Source organism: Pyrgilauda ruficollis, unplaced genomic scaffold, assembly GCF_017590135.1.
Source record: "Pyrgilauda ruficollis isolate IOZ18807 unplaced genomic scaffold, ASM1759013v1 scaffold104, whole genome shotgun sequence".
Taxonomy (NCBI): Eukaryota; Metazoa; Chordata; class Aves; order Passeriformes; family Passeridae; genus Pyrgilauda; species Pyrgilauda ruficollis.
Window position 1 is genome coordinate 1,762,024 of NW_024508545.1, and position 19,010 is coordinate 1,781,033.

A 19,010-nucleotide genomic window follows, 5' to 3' on the forward strand; every position below is an offset into this window, starting at 1 on the left:
TTTTAAAAAGTAGCACTTTTTTTATTCCATGGAAGAACAAACTACAGAAGCCATGAAAGTTTCACACCTTCCACTGTTACAAATAAAAAGAGCATTTTCCTTCTTTTCCTGAATGGATCAGGAACATTACTCACCTCGTATATCTCCAAAACAACGATTTTGATAAAATCCTCATCAATGTCAGCCCGTTTGGTTTGTGCCATCTGAGCAAATGTGGTGAGCAGACAAATTTCTTCTGAGCAGTTCATTGACTGGAGATACTTTTCAAACTGTGCAAGGTGCTCTGGATCTAAAAAAAAAAAAAGTCAAGTGAAAGAAACATGATAAAAGTGCAATATGAAACTCATCAGCAGCATTTATATAGTTATTCACTCAAAATCCCAGAGAAGTCATCTGTGGAGATCATTCCATGCCAACTACAAATTAAAATTCTTCAAGTATCTAGCTTCAGGTCTTGATTACGACCAAGAGCTATACAGAAAGGCCAGTTTGAGCTTCCCAAATACAATACAAGAAAAAACATTTCTTTGGAATCTATCTCTGAAAACAGAGAACTGAACCTGCACAAGCAGGAAGACTAAGATATGCTTTCACTCAAATTCAAGGCAGGTTTCCTCTTTAAACCCAAAAGAGATATTACTAGAAGCAAATAAACATTCCATTCCTCAGGGTGTGGGACAATAGGAAGGTAATGATACAAAGGAACCTGTACAGGGCGTTAAAGTGGTGGGTTTTTTTTATTTCTTCCAAATAACTTTTTAAAGAGAGTCTGTGTAGCAAAACAAGCACTGAAAGCAGCATTTGAGCTGTAAAAAGTACTGAAGAGTGACCTGCCTTCTGTGAACCACAACATGCCAACAAACACTGTTTACAGTGATTTTATCATAGCAGCTGAATATACAGAAAAAGCATCCATTGTGCACTCAGCTACCTAACCTGGGCACGCATGTGCTCAGCGTGCTTGTGATCAAACACTTGCACTAAGGTTACATTCTATTTTAAGGCCTTTCAAGAATTTTGCAACTCTACTCCAACCTGAGAAGGTCAGGACAGAACAGCTCGTGGAACAGCATGCTAGAGGATTGTGCAATTTAGGAAAACAGCTTCTTCCAAACAGCAAGAGAAACCACACTGCTGATAGATACAGCAGGCAAACAGAGGGTGCCCTCATCCATTCACCTCCATTTCCTAATGCTATTTTTTATCCTTAATGCTGAAGTTACAGACAACTCTGTTTCCCCCTGTACTTCAGTTTTTTTTTTTTAAACATGATGCAGAAGGACACTAAAAATGACAACATCATTATTGTACCTAAAGGCACAGCAGGGTGACAGTGAGGAGAAAGGGTCAGCTGTGGGCTCCACACTGACCTCAAACCCACACCAAGCCATAGCCTGGGACTGAAGATGGGGACAAGGAGTAAGGGAAGCAGAGAGACTCCACCTAAATCCTGTCCTCTCATAGTAGAGAAACAACATCTTCACCATCCACTTGGTACTTGACCCTATTCCTTTCCTCTAATCACACTACAATACAAGTTCAGGACTCCCTAAAAATCACTGACTTCTCAAACCTTGATATTGGCAGCAAAGAAACTGTGACCACAAATAAAATCATAGTAGCCTTGATTTAAAGGGATATTAAATATTATCTAGTTTAAAATCCCTGCCATGGGCAGGGATGCCACTCACTAGAATAGCAACTATGCTCCTGATGCCTTAGGAATTTAGCTTTTATATTTTTCATATATTTGTAACACTGCAATTCTTTAGTGTATAGCTCTAAACTCCATATACAGTTAGCTAGTGCTTTCCCATTTTCGTCCGACAAAACAATTCCTCTCTAATCCTGGGAATCAAGGAAATATGGGAATCAACCTTACTGCCTCAGACCCTGAGAAATGTAAACAAAAGTGAACTGGGGGAGAACAAACTTGGGATAAATGCCTTCATTACCTGAAGCTGTAATTGGAAGATTAAACCTCAATAAGCAAATGGACCAAACTTATAAAAATATGAAAACCCATGACCCGCCATCCATTTTGGGTGCAGCCCTGGGGGAGCTTTGTCTGACCTAAATGTACCTGAAGGCCCTTCAGGTAATAATAAATATAACTGCTTTTTATTCCCTTAATTTTGTCTGGCCTCTGTTTTTAGGTAATCACAAAAAGGCATTACTCCCACCCCTACGGATTTGATGCCCAAAGCTTCCATCAGTTACCAAGGCTTGCTTCCACCTGTAGATTCACCACCCTTTTCTCATGCTTAATTTGGGAGAGGAAATCACTAAGAAAGGTTCTCTCCCAAGAGAATGTTAATGTCACGATCTTCCAGGGTAGGAATTACAGGAAATTAAGCATTAATTTGTTAAGAGTCCATTGAAAGAAAATATTTCAGAAGATTAGATGGATTTCACTGGAAGAACTGTTGATATTCCCTGTCTAGGTCTAGACACTGGTGGAAAACAGTATTATGCTGACTGAACACACTGAGGAGAATGAAGAGGATAAAGAAATCCTGAATCAGCATACCAGGGACTTTGGAACATAAAAGTTGGCTAGAAGCAAAACAATGCCTGAAAAAGATAATTGTATTTTAAAAAAATGTGTTTGTTACTGCAATCCATAACAGATGCAATAAAAATTTTCTACAAAACCAAAAATAAAGATGTTCTACTGAAACAGTGTAACAGTTACTGTTTTGGCTGGCAAGTGCTTATCAGATCAGCACCTCATCAAGTGCACACAACTACAATCTTGGAATCTCTCTCCCTTTCTGGGAAATCACCTTAAATGTCACCTGAGATTGCACAGAGTCAGGATACTCAGTAACCTCTCAGAATCATCACTTCCTCCTGCTTCTCCATCAAGACTGGGCAGATGGAGTAACAGCTACCTGGGATACCAGCCAGCTGAGAAGTAAAACTGACAAAAATGAGATCTGCTCTTCCTGAAGACAGCAAAGCTGTAAAGTAGGGAGCAGTAAACTGTTTGTTTACCTGGCCCCCTGTCAATCAAGTCCTGAAATATTACCCATGAATGCAGCAGCAGAAGGAAACTAGCATTCCAGCTAGCCTCTAAATAGTTCTGCTATAGCTGAAGACACCACGTTCACTGTGGAGATCAACATGGGACAAAAGTCAAGAGGACTTAAAAATAAAGCATGCCACTGAGGACAAAAAATGCATAGAAAGAAGTCTTGAGATAAAGGAAACATAGTTGGGGATGATGAGCAGTCTCGCACAATGTGAGTTACTAAAGCCAAAATGAGCAAGCTTAGTGGGAAAAAAAGGAGGACTCTAAAAATACATTATTTATACAACTACCAGCAGCTCAACAGTCAACCAGTCACAAAAAAAAAAAAAAAAAAAAAAAAAAAAAAAAAAAAAAAAAACCCTGCCACACCAACCCTAAGTGATGCAGAAGTCTGTACTTTAGGATTTAAACCTCACTCTCCAAATACTGTTGAAGGTCAAGATGAGAAGTCATACAAGAATACACAAGAGGTACCTCCTGCATGCCACTCTTGCAGCTCTGAGGCAGCCATAGAGAAAACTAGGACAGTAAGTCTATCAGTTGCTGTTCAATGACATTCTGGGCAAACAGGTACTGGAAACCATGAACTGCCCAAGATATTTCAGCAGCCACCGGACCAGTCATGCTGCCAAGGGTGCATGCAACAATGCAACCTTCAAAGAGTTAACCCACAGCTGATGCAGCAGCAGCTGAATGGATTAGAATTGGATCTGTATGGGGGAATTTTACCTTTGAGTCTTCGCTTGTAGTCAGCAGGTTGAAGAGTAGAGCAGAGCTGCTCCAGGTGCTCGTTCTCAGCACAATGCATGACAAAGAAGAGTCTCCAAAGCATGCTGCTGGACAAGGTCCCATAAGGCATCTCAGACATGAACAGCCAGACTCCCAACCTGTTGGATTTGAGGAGGCACTTAGGAACAGTTCCACCCTGGTAAATCCCAGCATTTGGAAAGGAGACATCTCTGGCCCACACCTCTGCTATACAACAGAATTAGGAATGTGAGGATGTGTATTAGCACCTCAGATTCTGAGCCAACCTCATTGTGAACTAACCAAGACTTCAGAGCTTCTGTGAGGTGCTATAATTCATGGCCTAATTCCTCCCCACCCTGATGCTACAAATGCACTGAAAAATCCTATTTATTTCAGTCTTGTTTAAACCATTAAGTATTTAAAGCTACTCCAAATCCCAGTTTCAAGTATTCAACTCCTCCAGAACTAAGCCAGTGAAGAGATTACCCACCTTTTTGCCTTCAGAACATGTAGAACAGCTCTAAAAAACAGCTCATCAAACTCCAGTTGCAATTTTTCCACAGAGTAGGGGTGTTCTACTGATCCATATTGTTTATTGCCACTAACATACTGGGCCCAGTGGTCACTCACATGACACAGTGTCATCCTACACAGCAGAGCAAACAAGCCAAAGAAGGATCATTAAGTATGTCACCACCACAGGAAAACACAGACAAGTGCAACCACATTAGAGTCTAGCCACAAGAGACATGTCCAGCATTTTGCCTTTTGGGTTCCAGAGGTTTCCATATAAATTGTATCAGTCAAATTTCTGTGTTTTCTTTCCTTGGTTTTGCAAGCTCACAAGGCACAATATTCTGTTAGAACAAATTAGTTTGTGTGTAACCTTTGGAGCCTTAAGGTAACTGTACAGGATGAAATGAAAGTACATAAAGAAAGCTTATGTACTATCATTTATGTACTATCATTCCATCATAAAGGAATAATAATTATACTGCAAAAGTTACTACCTCCATAGCACAAAGCAAAAGATGGATTTTGTTTCTGATTTGACTGTATTCCCCCTTGAGAATACACTTGTAGAAACCATACAGAGTGAATGCTAGAGATTTAAAAATAAAGGGCATAATTTATAGGCTTCAATTACATTTACTTACTGCAACAATAGGACAGTTTGCAGGGAGCAAACTAAAAACAATTCTGGGTAACAAAGGAAATAAAGCAGTAACATCAGTTATAGACAGGGGAAATTCAAGGAATTCCTTTTTGCTGGGTTTCAGTGAATACCCAAGACAAGACTTACAACATCACTAATGTAAGTCAGCCTGGTGTTCCACAGCTCACCTGGCTCCTCTGCACCCACAGCATTTAGATTTTGCAATTCCCCATTTCAGATTCCCAGACTGGCTAATTCTGAACTGACCAAACGTCAGAGCAAAACCAATTTGAGAAGTGTTTGGGTGGGGGTTAGATTTTTTTCGTTGTTTGATGGTTGGTTCTGGGGATTTTTTAGCAGCTCTGAATATCTAATGTATGTAAAAAACAGATTCAATCACACCACAGAGAAAAAAAATCTCTTACTTGATGAGCTGACCAATTCTCTTCACGAACTGTCGGTACCGTGCTCTGTTAAATGTTTCTAATCCCACGGACAGAAGTTCCACTAAGGAGTTTGCAAAGGCAAAAATCTTCATCATCTTCTGGGGAGATGTTTTTTCAGGAAAATAAGCACCTAAGATAGAGACACAAAAATAAGAGTCAAAAAAAAGAGCGTGAATTCTGGATTTTTAAGTAACTTAACAAGCACTCAAAGCAACAATTTACCATACTGTGAACTGGAATGTATGCTTTGTTTATGAAATGAACAATAAATACCTGCTAAGTATGAGAGTGAAAATAAACTAAGCAGGTAGTAAGACCTCTGGCAAGCAATTACAACTAAGAGGTGAGGAAGAAAAGTAGTTCTGAAAGCACTTTTGGGAGTTAAGTGACAACCAAACCCAAACTATGGGAAAAGACTCTAATGTTTTGCATATTGCTATGAGGTTTTAATTTATCCCATATACATGGCATACACTTCCATCTCATCTCTTTAGCCTGCAAGCTGCTGCACAGGTTCATTAATATTTTTCTCAGAGAGTTTCATAATACAGTAGCACTCTTGGCAGTGGCAGTCATTAATATAATCAGCATAAGCAAAATGAAGAGTAACTCTCTAGCAACTAATTTACCTTCAGATGTAAACCCAAGGAACTGCTGAAAGAGCTCATGAAATGGGAACTGTGACAACAGAGCAATCAAGTCATCTTCCAAGAGCAGAATCCAACTTGTTTCAGGATCCTCATCCTATAGACAAATACAGGTATTTTCAGTAGCTCTACAGTAAAACCAATAGTAAAGGGCTTCACTACTGAAGTAATCACAGTTTTGTTAGGAGTAACTGAAATATTTGAATTCTCTCTGGTAATACTACTGGAAGCTCCACTCTGCAGTTATACCACAGATATTAAATGAGACTAAAATAGAAGCAAATTCAAATCATGCTTTTTAACTTAACAAGTCAAATTTTCTCCACCCATTTCACAAAGATCAGTGATCTTGAACAAAAGCATAAAGGATAAAACAAAGAAAAACAAAAAAAGTCATCTGCTGCACCTCTTCTCCTCCTTCATCTACCAGAGTCCAGTTCCCCGATTCCTTCCCAGAAGAAGAGGAACTTTTCCTTTCACTTGGTTTCATATGGCACATGAAGTCCACACGATTTCTGGTTTAAAGTGAAAAATAAAGTGTAAAAAAATTAGAAAACTAAAAATTCTGAATTCAGCAATCTTTCAGTTAAGGGAAGATGTTAAAAAATCCAGATGCAAGAGGAAGAAATCAGCAAGTAAAGCAGAAAGATGCCTGGCAGGGAAGGTCCTGGGGGTGCTGGTGCCAGTAACTGGACACGAGCCCAGGGTGCCAGGGGGACAAGAGGCCGATGGCCCCTGGGCTGTCCCAGCCAGGTGTGACACAGCCCCAGGGCAGGGCCCGTCCCTGTGCTGGCCCTGCTGAGGCACCTCCAGGGCTGGGACAGCTCTGGGCCCTCAGGACAAGAGAGACTGAGGGGCTGGAGCGTGTCCAGGGCAGGGAACGGGGCTGGGAAGGGGCTGGAGCCCCAGGAGGGGCTGAGGGATCTGGGAAGGGGCTGAGCCTGGAGAAAAGGAGGCTCAGGGGGGACCTTGTGGCTCTGCACAGCTCCTGACAGCAGTGCATTGTCCCCCCTGGGACAGCCGGGGAGGGCTGGACTCTGCTCCCAAGTTCCAAGTGACAGCTCCATAAAAAGCCTCAAGCTGCACTAGAGGAGGTTTGGATTAGATATTAGGGAAAATTTTTTCATGGAAACTTGGTCAGGTACTGCAACAGATTGTTTAGGGCAGTGGAGGAGTCAACATCTCTGGAAGTGCTCAGAAGGTTTGTGGCTGTGGCACCAGAGGACATAGTTCAGAAGTGGACACAGTGGTTCTGGGTAAGGGTTGGACTCGACAACCTTAAAGGTGTTTTCCAACCAAAACAATCCTGTGATTGCAAGAGACCCTAGGATAACCTGGTTTGTGACATGCAGGAGCTGTAACAGATAAGCCTCAGCTCCTCTACCAGAAAGAGCAGACCCTGTGGAGGCTCTGAGTTCTGGTATCAGCATTTAGAGCAGCACTTAAAGTTGGCCCTTGTTCCAAACACAAGTGTCAAAATGCACTGGCAACACACATTCCCACAGGATACACTGGTTTTCCCAGGTAGTTCTAGAAATTAAATGTAAAAATGAAACCCTTTAAAATAACAGCTTTCAACGACAGGACTCCCACTTAACTCAGACCCAAGCTATCAAGATCACAGTGACAACTCTAAATACCAGCAGTTTGATTCTTTGACCTCAAAATTTGGGCAGAAGGAGAGGCAAGTTATGTATTTTATCTGGAGAATATAACTGCTTTCACTCCTGGTGGATTTCATTAACTACCTTCTCCAAGCACCACAGCCCTACTAGATTTTAAATTTTTTTTTAAAAAAGGATGAAAAACATATCAAGACATCCAATCAGTGTGTACAACATCCCAACACCTTTACTTGGGGGATTCTACTGCAGAGACAGTACAAAAAACAGGCCATGCTGCAAAGCGAGTGATATTTCAGAAGCCACAGTAACAAAATGTGTGGGTTTGTCAGTCTTCACAAGCTATTTCACAGCTGAAAGAAAGCTGCATCATACTGTGTACAGCACAAGGAGGTACTGCCAAGGCTGAATTTTAAAATGAATGAGTAAAAAGAGCTTGAATTAAACTGTGAATCTATTTGTGCCCACTTTTATGACTTTGCCTGCCATGAACTTTCAGAGTTTTACAAGCATATTGTATGTTGTGTCTTCTACTCTTAAATAATCAGAACATACTTATAAAATCATGTTCATACTTACTTGACAGGAGACATAAGCAAGGCAAGAGATTGCATGAAATGAAAGACACCTGATGGGTTACCCAAGACTTTGATCTGAAATTAAATGCAAAAATCTAAGTAAATGTAAATAAGCAAAGAGCAAGTTATTCTTAGCAGAAAAATTTACATTTCTCACTAGCTTTTTGTTAAGACTTCGAAGAATCCATAAAAGACAGCACCACTCTGGACAAAGTATTGCTATGGCAAAATATTGTGACTTGTCCAAAAGAATTACTTAGAAAAATTAAAGGAGGGCGGGAGGGGAAAAACCCAGATCAAAAGCTCCACAAAAAAAACCTGTGCCACATGGAGGTCTGGGCACCAGGGGGTAATTCAGACACTGAGCACAGGGGAAGATAAAATCCTACCACATTAGGTTAATTCAACTCAATGACATTAAGGGTCTTTCCCAAACTAATTTATTCTAGTCTATACTTCTATTGCATTGTTTGCCTTTCCTGTTAGTGTAATTTTCCTCTGACTAGATTTCCAATCTTTTCTCCTCTTAGAAGAGAAAATATGTTCTTTGGAAGAACACCCTGGTACCTCTGCACATACATTCACACTCTCTCTGACCTAGACAAAGTGAATCCCTTGTCCCTGAACTTTCCATGGAAACCAGTCCCACTTCAATGTATAGGATATAAAAAGATCTGTTCCTCCTGATCCCTTGAACAGCTCAGAGCTGACTCCAATCTCACTTTTTATATACAGCTGCTGCTTCAAGTCTACTGGGGAGTGTTGGAGAACGCTCCCAAAACCTTGTGCATAAAGCCTTGACTCCCTTTCAGGGAAACTCTCCAGTCAAGAGTGAAGTGTGTTCCCCTGTCACCCTGGACATGGTTGGCCTAACGTGGAAAAACATATTCCCTGACAAACCCCTCAGTGCCACCATGATTCCACACATCAGGAAAGGCAGTGTGGGTCATGAGGGATTAAGCAGACACAAGACACTCTCCTACCCATCATGCCACTCCCTCTCCAACCTGCTGACAGTAAAGAATTAAACATTCACACCTGAATGAATGGACAAGCCCACTCGCTGATGCCAGCTGGACACCGAAGGATGTGGTTGAAGAGGAAGAGATGGTCACCTGGGCAGCCAATTCTCTGCAGCACAGACACCTAGAGGGAAGTATATTGAAATCAAGTAAATGGTTTTGAAGTTCATTTCCTTACAGTCGTGCTAACTAGAGTAATAATGTTCATCTCTCACCCTAACAAACCTGAATTTTCAGAGCATGTTAGAGGAGAAAAATATTTAAAATCTGTTTGCTTGCCTTATGAGCCACAAACCATTTTTTTGGTGTAAAGTAACTATTTTTTCTACAACTGCATTAAAATCTAATTTATTTAGAAATTGGCAAGAACAAAGGTTTCTCCAACATGGCAAGTTTGAACAGCTCTAGTTTCAAAATAAGTAAAAGCACAATGAGTATTATTAAGTTCACTGTGAGTAGTATTGGCTGCTCCCGTGCCAGTCCTCACTAATGCTGCCTGACTTTATCAGACAAGGGAACCAATTCTAAAGATCTGCTCAGAGATTCTGTTCCTCAAGTGGAACAAACCCCACCAAAAAACACATTGCCCACGAGACAGGAAGCAAAACAGTAACACTTCCAGAAATTATTCCTGAATTCATCCTGTGTGTTGGATCAGATATTCCATGTCTACTCCCTCACCAGTCTCTGCAGCCACATGAGAAGGTCACTGTGAAACTGAGGATCTTCAATAACCCTGCGAGTGAAGCTGAAAAGGACACTGATACATTCCTTCAAGTGGCTCAAGTCTGAAGACAGATTTTCTGACTGCTTTGAAACTGTAAATTAAAAACAGAATTAATGAAGCTTTGACAAGAAGTAGCACCATGAGCAATGGGTTTGGGGATATAAAACTACCCTCTCTATCTGCACACACCAAAATATTTCAACACAGCTGCCTGCTAACTCTGTCAGAAGAGAATACTTGGAGTACTTTGTTTAATCTTATAATTAAGCTCTGGACACTAATTAGAAGAAGAATATACCATGGTTGCTCTCACAAAAGGCCTTCCCTCAACACCAGCTTTGCAAGAACCACCATTTACCACACACATAAACTGTCTGGGAGGTGGAATGCAAAGGGAGAAGCAGTAAGACAGAAAAATATCAGGGCCAGGAGGAGAAGAAATACTTTAGCTAGAAGATTATATTGGCACGAACTCAAACAAAACACTCAGTATGAAAATCAAAAAGATAATTCTAAATCCTAAGAGCTTAAGATTTTAAACAGCCTCCCAAGAGGAAGTAAAGAAGGAAAAATATCCAGCTCATTTTAGAATTGGGAAAAAGAACTGTATTAGATATTGTCTTGGACAACAAAACATTGGGAATTTGGGTGTCCCATCCACACAGTGTTTCTGTACAGTAATCAGTGTCAGTGTCAGCCTGTAGCCCAGACAGCAGAAGTCACTCCTGCATTCAGCTTTTACTGCCCAGGTGAAAAGTTAAGGGAATTGGACATTTTCCTGTAAGAAAAAAGTTTCACTGATCCCTACATAAGACCAACAGTTTTTTGTAAAAAAGAGGAGAAACACTCTGGTACACAAATTCCACCACAAGAGCCTGAAACTGCAGCCACACAAGGTGCTGGGCACCCTGACCAGGACTGGGAACTGCCCAGACCAGCAAACAAACACACCTTGTTCCTGCTGCTGCAGGGCCACAGATCTCAGCAGGGACGAGCTGCTGAGCAGCCTGTAAACATAGGACTCCACTTGCAAGCGAGACAGCACCGAAGTGTAGGAGTGCAGTGCCAGGGTCTGGTGCACGTGCTCTGCTTTGGCCTCAAAGAGCTTCTTCAGCTCCCCCAGCACGCTCTCGTTCAGCTCCACTGTCTGGTAGCGGTGGTGGCCTGTCACCTTGCACTGATCTGCACACACACCCTGAAAAGAGAGCAAATATTTTATGTCAGTAGTTCTGACATTTTGTTGGGTCACCCTAACTGAAATCAATCATGATATAACCCTCTCTTAAACAGATTTCAAGGCTTTCATAAAAGGGGAGATTTCATAAATGGAAAAGACAAATATTTGGCAATATCCTATGTGCTTTTTAGAGGTACCAATCACTAAAGATTCATATCCTTGACTTCTGAAGAAAAAACATTTCATAAACCCTCAGTAACTCAGGTTTGGAAACAGCCAGAAGTTGCAGCTTCTGCAGCACTGAGAGATGTAAACAAAACCAGGTGTCTCACTCCCAGTGAGTGCACCTGCTTCTTAGTTTACAGATTTCCATATATATTTGGACCTGCTATTTTAAAGCTGAAACATTCACTGGAACAAGATAAATATTTCCCAAACTCCCAGGACTAATAATTTGCAGCAATTCCCTACTGCATGTTTAAAATGTTTTCCTCTGCCTCATCTCTACTTCTTCAGCACAAGAAAAATACAATAAATAACATTCTTGCTATTCCTACAATAAATAACATTCCTGTTAATCTTTTATGCAATCAGGAAACATTCCTAAGAACCATCACTGTGAAAGCTTACCTTGAAAGCATCCCTGTGTTTCCTAAATTAGTAGAGTAAGAATTTTAAATTGGTATAAAGACAACAATTATTCTGTACACACAATAAATATATAGTGAATTTGGATGAAATAAAGCAAGTAGCAATCTTACACAACTCTATGAGGACCTCAGAAGATGAAAGAGTGAAGCCAAAATTGCTTTTGGTACAGAAAATGATCACTGCAAACCTTAGAATACAGTGAGGCTCGGTGTTATTCCCGAAGAAAAAGGAAAGAATTCAGATGTGCTCAGTTCCTCAGCTCTGATGAACTGCACTCACAGAAAGAGTAAAATCTGCATATGCATAGGTGTTCAGCATCTTTGGACAATTTTGATGATGTGTGGGCTATAAACAGCATCAGAACGACTACATTCACTCCCACTGTAATGCTGAGCTCCTAAGGCAAGTGTCACAGGAGTCTGGGGGAAAACTTTTCTGATGAGTGCCCCAAAGAACTCCATAAACCCTTGTGGTTTCCAGACAAAAATGTTACAGAGTACCATGCCCATTCTGGAGGCAAGAAAAACCACAGCTACACTTATGCAACAAGTTACTCCAGGTGGATGGCACTAATATGAGCTGAGCTATGGGGCTGCTCCTGAGCACAACTCGAGCTCCCTGCAGCAGGAATGACATCAATGGAAACTGTCCCTACAGTTGGCAGCAGGCCAGATGGGACACCCCTGCTACAGTCACTCCACCACTGTCCCCCAGGTCTGCTTGGAGTGCTGTGAAACTTCACCTGACACCACAGACAGAAACGGGTGTACACAGCTCATCCTTTCTGACCCCAAAAGACATCAACAACATATACCCCACTGCCCTGCACACAGAGGTTAAAAATCAAACAACAAACTGTCTTAAGTCTCAAGAGGATGATATTCTGAAGTACTGGGGGTCAGTGGAGAGACAAAAAGCAAAGGCAACAATCTCTGGACATGAACCTGTTAAAACCAGAGGAAGTCTAGAGGAAGCAAAGAAGTTGGTAAGAGGACTGGAGCACCCTCCCTATGAAGACAGGGTGAGAAATTCCAGCCTGGAGGAGTGCAGAGACCTCACAGCACCTTTCAGTATCTGGAAGGGGCCTACAGGAAAACTGGACTGGGATTCTTCATCAGGACTGTACAGGACAAGGACTAAAGGGACTAAACTGAAACAAGGGGACATTTACGTTAAATATTAGGAAAAAAAATCTTGACTTTGAGTGTGGTGAGACACTGGCACAGGCTGCCCAGGAATGTTCCCCTAGTCCTGGCAGTGCTCAAAGTCAGGCTGGATAAGGCCTTGAACAACCTGATCTAGTGGGAGGTGTCCCTGCCCATAGAAAGCAGCGTTGGTTATTAAATATAAAAACAAATATACCAAACAAATCTCTGTTCTTTAACTGCCCTCTGAAGACTGTCTACCAGTGTGTGGTTTTGTGCTCTTGCACAAGGCTTCAACACTTCTAAGCATAAATCTATAAATATCACAGGACAGACTGTTTCATCAACACAAAAAATAATCAACATAACAGGTCCCTGACACCTAAGAAGAGTTACTCAATTTCACCTATTGACAAAGAAAAAAAAAAAAAAAAAAGTTATTCTGAGAAAGCAGCGTTGGGCTTAGATACTTTTAAAGTCCCCTCCAACCCTTTTGTTGTAAAAGAATCACATTCTGTGATTCTTTTACAACAAAACACCTTAACTATGATAAACCTGGCAAGTAAAGTTGATTTCCAAATAGTCTGGGTTCAAAAGTAGCTTCAGCAACAGCACCTGCACAGTTTTCTGCTGTTCCTTGAAAGTCCATAATCTCCCCTTCACATTTTGGCAGTCTGTTGTCATGGCCTGCAGCTCCGCCTCAGCCAACAGCAGTTGCTTCCTGCAGCGCATGTAGTTGAGGAGCAGCTCGTAGAACTCGTGCCTGTCCTGGTGAGCCACACTCTCAAATTCCTCGGCATAGGAGTCAACGTTCTCCAGCCACGAGCAGGGCTCAAAGATCTTCAGCTGCTCCCTGGTGAACGGCACCAGCTCTGGCTCCGAGGGGAGCTCTGGGTACAGCCTCTCGTGGTGCAGCAGGGGCTTCACTGCCATGATGGTGGGCTTCTCGTAGGACAGCTCCAAGGACAGGTCTGGATAAACCGGCCGCGGAACACGCGCTTTGGATTTCTCAGAGTGCTGTGAGGAGCTGAGAGAAAGTTTCTCTGAAGAGCAGGAGAGAGGATCTCTGAAGTCTTGTCTGCTTTCAGCTCTTCTGCCCTGTACAAAGCCCATCACTGACAGAGGGGGAGCAGCACTGGACTGAAAGGCACTGCTCAATAAATCAGAATTTCTAGATCCACTAGCAACGGCCTCCACAGGGCTCTGAGGTTTGTCCAGCTTGCTCTTCTCAATATTCTCCACACATTCCTCCTGGGAAGGATCAGCTTTGACCTCTTCTGCATCTTTGGGAGGCTCCAGAGTCACTGCCAGAGCCCCTTCATTTGCTGGAGATAAACTACTTTGGGGGATGTCAGACACATCATTTATAGTTCTCCTATTGTCTGCTTCATCTCTGAGCTGAATTTCTGTGAATTCTCCAGGATGTTCCACTTGCACTCTCCCAGCTTGAGAAGACCCTTCTGGCACAGGAGGCAGGAAAACATCATCAGGCTCCTGTACCTGGGGCTCCTCACTACTTTTCTTCTTTTTTTCCTAAGAAAACAAAAAATTAACAGTGTCACTGCCAAATGAATCTCTTCATCTTGCATCCCAAATCCCACCAACACCAAAAATAGTATTTGTCAGCGTTATGACTCTAAAAGCCCTTTCAAACATACTAATTTTCATAAATTTAATTATTATTATTTATTTATTAAATATAAAAACAAATATACCAAACAAATCTCTGTTCTTTAACTGCCCTCTGAAGACTGTCTACCAGTGTGTGGTTTTGTGCTCTTGCACAAGGCTTCAACACTTCTAAGCATAAATCTATAAATATCACAGGACAGACTGTTTCATCAACACAAAAAATAATCAACATAACAGGTCCCTGACACCTAAGAAGAGTTACTCAATTTCACCTATTGACAAAGAAAAAAAAAAAAAAAAAGTTATTCTGTGATCCATCTTAAGTTTTACAGAATATTTTAGTGACTGGAAAAATATTTTCAAAACAGTAATTTCAGAACAAAGCAAGTCTGGAATGTAACCCTTAGCTGTACTCTAAAATCATAGTAACATCTAAACAATTACTGAAATACCTATTTTAGCGGGCAATACACACTGGAGACATAGAAAAACTTAGTGCAATAAAAACTGTAAATCAATTTAAAATTACAATTAGTTTGAGGCTAAATAATTCCCATAAACCTAGGGTGTTCTAAGGTGTAGATTAGCTTCTTTCCCAAAAGCACAGCATAGGAAATTAACTAAGATTTTGATAATCTGTAAATCATTTGCCAACTTGTAAAACAAAAAATTGGCAAAGTGTAAATTGTGTAGACCTAGCACTGTATTAGGAGCAAAAATGAGGATTAGGACACAGTGCTCCAGTTTTGGATGACCCAGATAATGTAACAATGAACACAGGTGAAATGAGTACAAGCTTTTAATTTGGGGAAATAATAATAGGAAAAAGATGACAGTTTTGGAACCTTGCTTACCGTATCACATTTATTTTTACTAAACATCTGAATGTTTTTGCCTTAAGAAAAAGCATAAATGACAACAGCTCAAATCAAGGCATTAGCTCACCTTGATCTCAAGACTAATTTTACTCTGAACATATGGTCACAGGTCCTTTACCAAAAAAAGGAATTACTCTGGCTTGGCTTTCATACTGTTTTCTGGTGTATTAAAACCTGTAAACACTTCTGATCACCAAACAGCTCTGACTCACTAGCTAAAGCTGCAGGTGAGAGGCTAAAAATACATCAGTGCAATTCTTTAAGCCAGGACTTGTCATAATAAGCATCTCCTGACAATTACCTCAAAGTCAATAATTTCCACAGGATACTGTATCACTAAATCATGTTTATACAGTGTATCGATCCACACACTTCACAAACACATCCTGGTCCTCTCCCCTGTACAATCTCTTTCTCCAACGTTTCCTCTTGCAGTCCTCATACAGAATAAACTCCCTTTATCTCTCAGTATCAGCCTGCATCCCTCCCAGACACAGCTGTTTTTAAAATTTATGATGCGCCTTTCGGTTCTCACTTTCCCAGGCAAAATAAATGGCATAATCGTTAAAAGAGATTTCATCTGAAAAACAATGAGAGAAATCAAGTTCTGAACTAACACAGAGGAAAATTCTGCTTAACACATCAAAGAACCCCAGAATGGTTTGGGCTGGAAGGGACCTTAAAGACCATCTCATTCCAACCCTTTCCATAGGCAGGGACACTTCCACTAGACCAGGTCACTCCAAGCCCTGTCCAACCTGGCCTGGAACACTCCCAGGGATGGGAAAATGGCACCTGCTCATTAGCCTTGCCCCGTGCCTGATGCTGCTGGTGCTGCACAAGTTTAACTTTGGGGCTACTATTGTCAGAAAGCCCTGGGCTCCATTCCACCACTCGGCAGCTCTGCAGCTGAGCCAGCCTTTCCCTCAGCTCACAAGAATTCCAGCTTTTCAAAGGATTACATTACAGCTTTTTCTGCGGCATGGGAATGGAAAAGTCCTTAATGTGAGTGACCTGCAAACTGCATCCTCAAGCACGACCGGGTATTAACAGAGGTGAGCACAATAATAGCAACAGAAATACCCAAAATGGGTCACGTGCAGCACTGGAGAACTCAGGGTTCTCACATGTGACACCTGCAGTGAATTGTTTCACAGTGAATTTCACCTGGAAGGGATGGCTGAAGAGTGGAGTCACCACACACATGTCCCTAATGAAACAGCAGTGTCATCCATGACTCACCACCTTCCGGCAGGGAACCAATTCTCTTAGGCAGCAGTCTGAAGGTCTGACTGCCTTGCACACGCCAGGGGGTTGAATCAAAACCAAAACAGCGACACAGTAATTCTTCTGGGATTGCTTTTCCCTGCAATCTTTACTTGCCTTCCATTCAGGAAGCACACCCACACTTGACACTTAGATTTAACCCTGGTTTTACAGAACACTGGTCAATTAATTCAGTGTTTTCAAAGAGCTTTGACAGTTGTGACTTCAATGTCCTTGCTCTGTATGGTTGTCCATAGGGACAACAAGAAAGAGGTCAAGAAACCAAGGAAAACATTTCCACTATGTCAGGTAGTTCAGATCATTTCCATAAACACTCTGCATAAAGAAAATAAAGCCTTCAGAAAGCTGTCAGTACTAACATCATGAACAAGGCACACACTCAAAATAGGATAAAAACCTAGAAACAGTGATACTTAAAAACTGCAGCACCCGCTTATGAAGAAGCAGCACTATCATGAGTTACACACAGCATCATGTTCTCAGCATTTCAAAGGCAAATGCAGACAAGATGGAGTATCACAGAATCACAGAATTATTTGGGTTAGACAGGAACTTAAAGACCACCTTATTCCACCCCATGCCATGGGCAGGGACACCTCCACTGTCCCAGGCTGCTCCAAGCCCCATCCAGCCTGGCCTTGGGCACTGCCAGGGATCAGGGGCAGCCACAGCTGCTCTGGGCACCCTGTGCCAGGGCCTGCCCACCCTGCCAGCCAGCAATTCCTGCCCAAGATGCCAAAATCTGTGCCTGCCCTGTGGCAGTGGCAGCCATTGCCTGTGTGCTGTCCCTGCAGGCCTTGTCCCCAGTCCCTGTGCAGCTCTCCTGGAGCCCCTGGAGGCCCTGGCAGGGGCTCTGAGGTGTCCCTGGAGCCTTCTCTTGTGCAGGGGAACAGCCCCAGCGCTGTCTGCAGGACTGTCTCCCCACAGTACGGTAAAACACTGTAAATGCGGTAAGCTCCACCGCTGCACATCCCCGCAGCTCCCCACAGGACACAGCACCCCCGAGGAGGCCGTACCACAAGATAATAAAAACCTTGTTTACATCCTGCTACAGCACAAGGCCTGTCACAACCCTCACACGCCTGGCAAACACTACAAACCCAAGGATACGGAGTGCAGGACAGCAGAAATCTTTTTACGAAACAGAAAAAAACAAAAAAAAAAAAAATTCAGGATTGTGTGCTTTAACTGTTCCTGCAGCAGAACTCACCCACACACGCTCCCCCGCTCTCCACCCTCCACCATTAGAGGCCGCACAAACACGGATGTAAACACGGCCTGGCGCGGCCACCCCCACCCGCGGGTCGCTCCCCCGCCCCAGCGGCCGCGGAGGTCGCCCCGAGCCCCCCTCGCTGCCGGTACCTTGGGGCGGGAGCGGGCGCGGCGCGGGGGTCGCACGGCCTCGGCCATGGCCCCGCTGCCCCGCGCTGAGGCGGCACCGGGCCGCGCAGGGACGGGCGGCGGGACACGCCCCCGCCGCGCCGGCCAATCGCGGAGAGAGATGGGCGGTGGGGCACGCCCCCCACGACACCGACCAATCATAGAGCGCGGTTGTGGTGGGGCGGGGCCGCGGCCGCGAGGGCGGGGTGGGGCGGGGCGGGCTGCGGGGATGAGGGATCGGGGGCGTCGGGGCGACGGACAGACACTCATGGGGACAGACAGACACACAGACACACAGACGCTGCATAGGGACAGACAGACACTCATGGGGACAGACAGACACTGCAATAGGACAGACAGACAGACACTGCATAGGGACAGACAGGGGGACAGACAGACACACAGACACTGCATAGGGACAGACAGACACTCAGGGGGACAGACAGACACTGCAATGGGACAGACAGACAGACACTGCATAGGGACAGACAGGGGGACAGACAGACACACAGACACAGCTTAGGGACAGACAGACACTCATGGGGACAGACAGACACTGCATAGAGACAGACAGACAGGGGGACAGACAGACACTGCATAGGGACAGACAGGGGGACAGACAGACACACAGACACAGCTTCGGGACAGACAGACACTCATGGGGATGGACAGACACTGCATAGGGACAGACAGACACTCATGGGGACAAACAGACACTCTATGGGGACACACAGGCATTTACAGGGACACACAGACACTCTGTGGGGACACTGACACCATCCATGGAGACACTTAGAGCATGGGTATGGGGTCACACAAAGCATGCATGGGGACAGAAAGCATCCATAGGGACCCACAGGCCATCCATGGGGACACAC

At 43.2% G+C, this 19,010-nt stretch overlaps 1 protein-coding gene across 5 annotated transcripts in view; it reads right to left on the reverse strand.

Annotated features, from left to right (window-relative positions):
- EPG5 (ectopic P-granules autophagy protein 5 homolog) overlaps window positions 1–18,218 on the reverse strand; it is a 58,318-nt gene extending 40,100 nt beyond the window's left edge. For all 5 annotated transcript variants that reach the window (XR_005955336.1, XR_005955337.1, XM_041469678.1 and 2 more), the window contains exons 1-12: window positions 18,115–18,218; window positions 13,571–14,488; window positions 10,934–11,177; window positions 9,937–10,073; window positions 9,272–9,379; window positions 8,235–8,308; window positions 6,440–6,548; window positions 6,016–6,130; window positions 5,366–5,516; window positions 4,275–4,430; window positions 3,764–3,921; window positions 135–289 (exon numbers count right to left, since the gene is read on the reverse strand). Coding sequence is in view for 3 of the 5 variants with exons in the window: in XM_041469678.1 (XP_041325612.1) it covers window positions 135–289; window positions 3,764–3,921; window positions 4,275–4,430; window positions 5,366–5,516; window positions 6,016–6,130; window positions 6,440–6,548; window positions 8,235–8,308; window positions 9,272–9,379; window positions 9,937–10,073; window positions 10,934–11,177; window positions 13,571–14,488; window positions 18,115–18,162 (2,373 nt within the window). In the remaining 2 variants the exon portion in view is untranslated. The remainder of the gene's footprint in view (window positions 1–134; window positions 290–3,763; window positions 3,922–4,274; window positions 4,431–5,365; window positions 5,517–6,015; window positions 6,131–6,439; window positions 6,549–8,234; window positions 8,309–9,271; window positions 9,380–9,936; window positions 10,074–10,933; window positions 11,178–13,570; window positions 14,489–18,114) is intronic.
- Window positions 18,219–19,010: the final 792 nt, after the last annotated feature.